Here is a 6,616-nt window from a genome sequence, read left to right as displayed (position 1 = left end):
TTGCTCCCCTGGGACACGCGGGTGCTGTTCTGTAAAAGTACTTGGTTAGAGAATGTCTGCTTCAGGCGTAGCTCACGTTTTCTTAAAGTATCTTTTTGTTTGTTTCTTTTAGATTAAATTATATACAAAACATGGTACCTTGAAATACCAGACAGATTGCGCTCCAAACAATGGGTATTTCATGATTCCCCTCTATGATAAGGTAAGAAACTGAAATACCAGTGCTGACTGCCCTGTGATGGAGGCAGGAGCTGTCTCCACGTTCAAATCTGGCAGTAGAACACCCCTACACATGAAACATTTCAATCAGGACATTATTTGTTTTGGTTTTGACCAAACTTTCAAGTGTTTCTTTTTGTAATGCTAGTATTTTATTTCTCTTTGTTAAGTATTACGAGAAAATCCAGGTAAATTTAGCTGCAGTGTTGCATTTGTGCTGCGTATCTGAATGACTGCAGCACTGGGAGATTGACTTACTGGCAACAGCCATGTGCTAGCAGCAGTGCAAATACTGCACAGAAAGTGCCACTACTTACATAGTACAGATAAAGCTTTTGGTTACCTGCCTATAGAAATGCAAATTTGTGTAAGAATGTGTTTTGATATGACTGAATTGAAAATAACTTGAATAACTAATGGCAGATGTTAAAAATGTCTTAAGGAAATAATACCAGAAAAGCTCAGGATGTATCAAAAGTTTGATGTCTGTTTAAACTGGAAACATGTTTACATTTGAATTAAATACAAGCTGCCCTCACATGGTCTAAGTGTTTTGCTCTTTAAAAGAGATAGTTAACTTGGGGATCAGAAATAGAATCATAAAGTAGTAGGATGGTTTGGGTTGGAAGGAACCTTTAAAGGTCACTTAGTCCAGCTGCTAAATAAACCCTTCCTAGTCTAAGAATGTGAGATGCCTTCTGAGCTTCGTGATTTCGTTCTTAGGACTTTCCATGAATGAATTTCAGAACATATGTGGCAGGACATAATGTGGTGCCCACTGCTTTAAAGAGGATCCCTGTGTAGATTAATACTCTTTTGGTGCAGAGCTTTTAATAGAATTGAAATTTTTTTATTCCCTGTCTGGGCAGAATGATTGAGCAGGACGTCCTAGAGGAAATACTAAAGGCTGATTTAAAGCACATCTGTTAGGGCAGGTAGAGGTACATTTGAACACTTTCTAACTGAGCTGCTTGAACATGAGCCAGGCTTGGCCAAGCATGGTGATACTTAATTTTGGTCTTAGCTGGCTCTGGCTGGATGTGAGCCCAGCATCCCAGCCTGTCTGGGTAGATATTGCTACTTCTTTGCATGGAATGCCTTAGGTATGAGGAAGGGAGAAGACTGACACTTGAGTCTCGTGTTACTCTGCAGCTTGATGCTTACGTTCTGACTCTTTTTTTCCCCATTCTTAATTGTATTTAGATCAGTGAAGACAGTTATTGCTTTCTTATTTCATTTTTAGGGGGATTTCATTCTTAAAATTGAGCCTCCCCTAGGGTGGAGTTTCGGTAAGTGCTCTTAAGTCTTCTTACAATATGGTAGTGTATCTGCAATGTGAGACCTGAATCTCTGACTTGCAGTTGGCAGGGAAAATCAAGTGCTTTTCAAAAGAGATAAGACTTACTGTATGGTTTGAATAACTAAAGTGTTCTTACTGTACCAGAAGATAATAAGCTATAAGGTAGACACTGACAAAGTAACCCATGAACTGAATCAAAGGAATGTGAGTTCTTGACAAAAATGGCTGCAGTGGCAGGAAGGAGGATTTTCAACATCAGGGTTTGTGGGTGCTTTAACTTTGCTGAGGCAGGACTCCCACAGCAGCCCTTGTGTGCTTGAGCTAATGCATTTCTGTGAGAATTCTGTAAAGCTAAAGTAGAATTGCTTCATGTTTGTTCTCTCACTAACTACCATGCTGTTTCATTGTGCTTCCCCTCCAGAACCAACAAGTGTAGATATCCATGTGGATGGCATTAATGACATTTGCACAAAGGGAGGTGATATTAACTTTGTGTTCACAGGGTTTTCTGTGAATGGAAAGGTTAGTCTCCTTTATTTATTCCATTTTATGCTAATTCTACCTTCATAAAAACATTTTACTTCAGCTCTGCAAGTTATTTTTATCCATTTATACTCTGGTTTCTGTTCATTTTGACAGGTTCTCAGCAAAGGTCAGACATTAGGTCCTGCAGGAGTCCAGGTTGTACTGAGAAATACTGGCAGTGACATAAACATACAGGCAACTGTTACACAACCTGGAGGAAAGTGAGTGTGGGTGTTGCATACTTATCTGCTCGTTTACACAAGCTTATTTCAATTCTGCCATATCAACTGCGATGATAGCAGTTCTGAAATACTTTTTCTAACGTGCATAGAGTCTGAGTTGTTTTTGTATAAACAGATGTTTGTGACTGTTGCTAAAGAGATGTAACCTCTTTCTCGCCTTACAGGTTTGCTTTCTTTAAAGTGCTTCCTGGTGAATATGAAATCTTTGCATCTCATCCTACCTGGATGTTGAAAGAGGTTAGAGCCTACAGAAGTTCTGTTTTACCTGTTTAGTGAGAGTGGATCTGCTAGACCTTGTATTGATCAGCTAGTGTGAGGAAGGGTTTTTGTGAGTGGACAAGATTAGTGGGGTTTTCAAGCATTTAATTTAGGTTGTCAAGAAACTGCCTCATGCAGGCCCAGTATGGAGATAGTGGACTCAACCAGGGCAGAACTGGCAAATGAGCTCTTGCTTTCGGTCTTCTAATCTTATACATTTTGCAAGAGCTTGAATATTGTAGCAGATGCTCTAATCCCTCCCTCTCAGACTTCTTGCTTTCTGAGAAGCTCTGAGATCCCAACCTGAGATCCCGACCAATTCCTAAATCTTTAAAACAGAAAGAATGCTATTTTGAAAAGTACCTTTGCTTTAGTGTCTCTTTGTGTTTTGAATAGCCTCTTTGAGCACTGCTGCTCTGGCCTCTGTTTCTGTTGTTGAGTGTACAACTTCTGATTGTTACTTAGGTGCTGTAAATGAGATGCCTGCTTTTGATGGAGATGTATGTGTTTCTGTATTTCAGTCAACCACAGTGGTACGGGTGACCAGTTCCAATGCATATGCTGCTAGCCCTCTGGTTGTTGCAGGCTACAATGTTTCTGGGTCAGTACGAAGTGATGGAGAACCAATGAAAGGGGTCATGTTTCTCCTTTTCTCTTCTTCGGTCACTAAAGAGGTAATGGTGTATCAGTACCTTTTCAATATGAGTATGGGCATAAACAAAAAGCAGCTAAATAGCTTCCAGATTCATATTGCCCTGATACTCAACTCTGTCCTTCATTGAGCTTGAGTTATAGGAAATATAAACTGTACAACCCCTCAGGCTGCATTTTTTGTTTGTTCTTTGCTTCCCCTGCCTATTTCCAACAATACCCTTGTAATACAGTATTTGTGTACATGCTGAGTTTTCACATGACCTCTGTGGAATTACTCAGACATGTAACACAATAGCCATCTGTTTCAGTGTTGCAAAATCAAGGCTTAAGGTCTACATATTTTTTGGACACAAGAAATTCTTTTACAACTCTTTTAAACTCATCATTATTATAGAATCATAGAATAGTTACGGTTGGAAAGGACCTTAAGATCACCTAGTTCCAACCCCCCTGCCATGGGCAGGGACACCTCACACTAATCCATGCCACCCAAGGCTGTGTCCAACCTGGCCTTGAACACTGCCAGGGATGGAGCATTCACAACTTCCTTGGGCAACTCATTTCAGTACCTCACCACCCTTACAGTAAAGAATTTCTTCCTTATATCCAATCCAAACTTCCCCTGTTTAAGTTTTAACCTGTTACCCCTTGTCCTGTCACTGCAGTCCCTCATGAAGAGTCCGTCACCAGCATCCTTATTATTGTCTTCAAACAGCCAGGTTCCCCAACAATCGGGCTGCTCAGGGGCATAGAAAACTAAGACCTGAAGTGAAGCAGGGAACAAGTGCAAAATACAATACAGTTCACATCATGTTATTGATCTGTATATTCCTTTTTGGTCAGGAGAGTTGAGGGCTATTGTTTTAGGACTATGTAATTACTTTCTCTTTTCTCCCATGAGAAAAAAGTTGTATTCCATTTATTGCCACAGGATGTTGTGGGCTGCAGTATTTCTCCTGTGGATGGATTCCAGTCAAGAGATGAGTCTCTTTCCTATTTGTGCAATGTTGTATCAAAAGAAGATGGATCTTTCAGCTTTCTTTCTCTCCCAAGTGGGAAATACACTGTGGTAAGTATCTAGGAAGTTCATTGTTTGTTTGTCTGTTGATTTTTTTTTTCCACTTTCATTTTCCAAATGCATAACTTTGTAGCTGTTAAAACATAAATAGTTAAATATTTTGAATTTGATGAAATAATTGGAATAGGAACCTCCAGCCTAAAATATATAATACTGAAGTAAGTTGCTCTAATAGGGCTTTGTGGTGTGGTTTCTGGACTAATTGTAAATCAGGCTCTGAGTTACCTGAATGCACTGACCAGTCACAGAACAACACCTAGAGGCTGCTGGGAGACTAGAAGTTTCAGTTAGCTACAGCCTCATGTGCTTTAAGTTCTCTTGTTTTCTTTTTGCCCTTCTCTTTGCTATATGCAGGTAGTGTAGGAGCATGGTTGTCTGTGGAGCACTGGAGTGATGGTCCTGCATTCTCATTCTCTACACTTTAGAAGTAGGATTAAAACTTTTCTTATTCCTTTAACCCTTCTAGCAATGGTACAATGTCATACCTGTAAGCCTTTGCACATCCAAGTACCTTTCCTGTATTCTGAGTAGAGGGTTCCTTTTATGCCTGTTCAGATAATCTTGTATGGTTTCCATCAAACACTCTTGAAATACTGCCTTTATTCTTGTCTCCATCCCTCTGAGTTATTTTTTCCAGGAAGTTTGCAGCCCATTTGATCATTCATAGAGGTGTGTGATGGTGATAACTACATGGAAAATAGTAAAGGAAAATAATTCTGTCATTGCTTCTTATGAGTCAAAGTGATTTGTCTTGTTTCAGATACCTTTCTACAGGGGAGAGAGAATTACCTTTGATGTTGCACCATCTAGATTGGACTTCCTTGTAGAGCATGACAGTTTACAAATTGAGGTAAGGCATTCAGAGAAAATAAAATTTTTTTGCCATTCATCCTGTAAAAGCGTAACGGATCTTAGCAGAAAGCAGGTGTATTATTAAAAAAACTTTGTAAGAAGTTTGAAGACATTGCTGTGCATATCCTCTTGTACAGCAGGTAGAAGACAACATCTAGCATTGTGCTTCATTTTTGCACTCAGTCCCTTTTACTAGAAAACAAAATAGGAAGAAGTGGTCTGTCTACTATGTTCACTTACATGTCCATGTTGTAAACAGGGCAGTAATCTTTCAGGTTGCTTAAATTTTCTCATTCAGATTGTAAGATCTCTGGAGAAGGGCCTGTAGGCTTTTATGGTTTGCTGAGTGCCTTGTGTAATAGCATTATGATCTGGGATTTGGGTCTTTCGAACTGTCCTAATGCAGATAAATTGAGAATTGGTTCGTGTACATATGGGAATGGTATGCCTGGAGAGTGATATGTACTTTCATTGTGATTATCTTGCTACATGTTTTTTTTCTTAAAGCTGGAAATAAATTTTCTTCATATATATGTGTGTGTGGGAAACAGTGTTGATTGCTGTAGGTGTGTTTGCTTTCACTGAATAAAGATTAATGTTAGCTTTTTTTTTCCTATTTCAGCCTGTTTTCCATGTAATGGGTTTCTCCGTCACAGGCAGAGTCTTGAATGGTCCTGAAGGAGAAGGTGTTGCTGATGCCACTGTGACTCTGAACAATCAGTTTAAAGGTATCCAGTGCTCTTGGGCTTTGTTGCTACAGGGAAGCCTTTATTAAGTTGAAGTACAGTAGTAGTGTATGAGATGGAATTAACCCTTCAGGATAATACACTACCTTTGTTGCCATTTATTTGAAAAAGTAAAGTAGTTTTCATGCAGTTGATTAATTCTGCATTTTCTGGCTTAGATGAGAAAATTAGATGTTCGTTTATTTTGCTGCTGAAAAATTCTTAGTTTCTTTCACCCCTGTGCCAAATTGTGCTTTGAAATACAGAAATGAATGTTGGTCTAGTATGAAAGCTTAATACTGTTTCTTTATTGTGCAATATAAATTAAAAATAGCATAAAGCAGTGCATGCCCTTTGGCTCTTTTGGCACCAAAGGACAGACAATCAATACATGCTCTTTTTTTTTAACTCTTCTTGTTATTTGTTACAGTAAAAACAAAAGCTGATGGCTCTTTCCGCCTTGAGAACATAACAACAGGTACATACACAATTCATGCCAGAAAAGAGCATCTGTTCTTTGATACTATCACTGTGAAGATTGCACCAAACACACCTCAGCTAGCAAACATCATTGCAACAGGGTAAGTACTGGTGGTGTGATGAAAATGTCATTTGTTATGCGGACAAGGTCCTTTCCCATGTCATGCCCAGACTCGTGTACTGTTGTGAGGAGCTAAATGTTACTTGAGAAATTCAAGGTAAATAGGACAGCATGAGTGCCTATTGGATAATACTTTGCTCCATACTAGTTAAAGTTTAGAGT

General features: G+C 39.1%; 1 protein-coding gene across 1 annotated transcript in view; it reads left to right on the top strand.

Moving 5' to 3' along the window:
• The window catches only part of LOC101868299 (nodal modulator 1), a 29,481-nt gene that overhangs the window by 460 nt on the left and 22,405 nt on the right, over positions 1-6,616 (top strand). The window contains exons 2-11 of the mRNA XM_031044012.2: positions 113-202; positions 1,463-1,508; positions 1,941-2,041; positions 2,159-2,265; positions 2,451-2,523; positions 3,066-3,218; positions 4,130-4,267; positions 5,037-5,126; positions 5,751-5,856; positions 6,284-6,434. Coding sequence (XP_030899872.1) covers positions 113-202; positions 1,463-1,508; positions 1,941-2,041; positions 2,159-2,265; positions 2,451-2,523; positions 3,066-3,218; positions 4,130-4,267; positions 5,037-5,126; positions 5,751-5,856; positions 6,284-6,434 — 1,055 coding nt within the window. The remainder of the gene's footprint in view (positions 1-112; positions 203-1,462; positions 1,509-1,940; positions 2,042-2,158; positions 2,266-2,450; positions 2,524-3,065; positions 3,219-4,129; positions 4,268-5,036; positions 5,127-5,750; positions 5,857-6,283; positions 6,435-6,616) is intronic.

This window comes from Melopsittacus undulatus, chromosome 8, assembly GCF_012275295.1.
Source record: "Melopsittacus undulatus isolate bMelUnd1 chromosome 8, bMelUnd1.mat.Z, whole genome shotgun sequence".
Lineage (NCBI taxonomy): Eukaryota > Metazoa > Chordata > Aves > Psittaciformes > Psittaculidae > Melopsittacus > Melopsittacus undulatus.
This window is presented reverse-complemented; position numbering and strand designations above follow the sequence as displayed.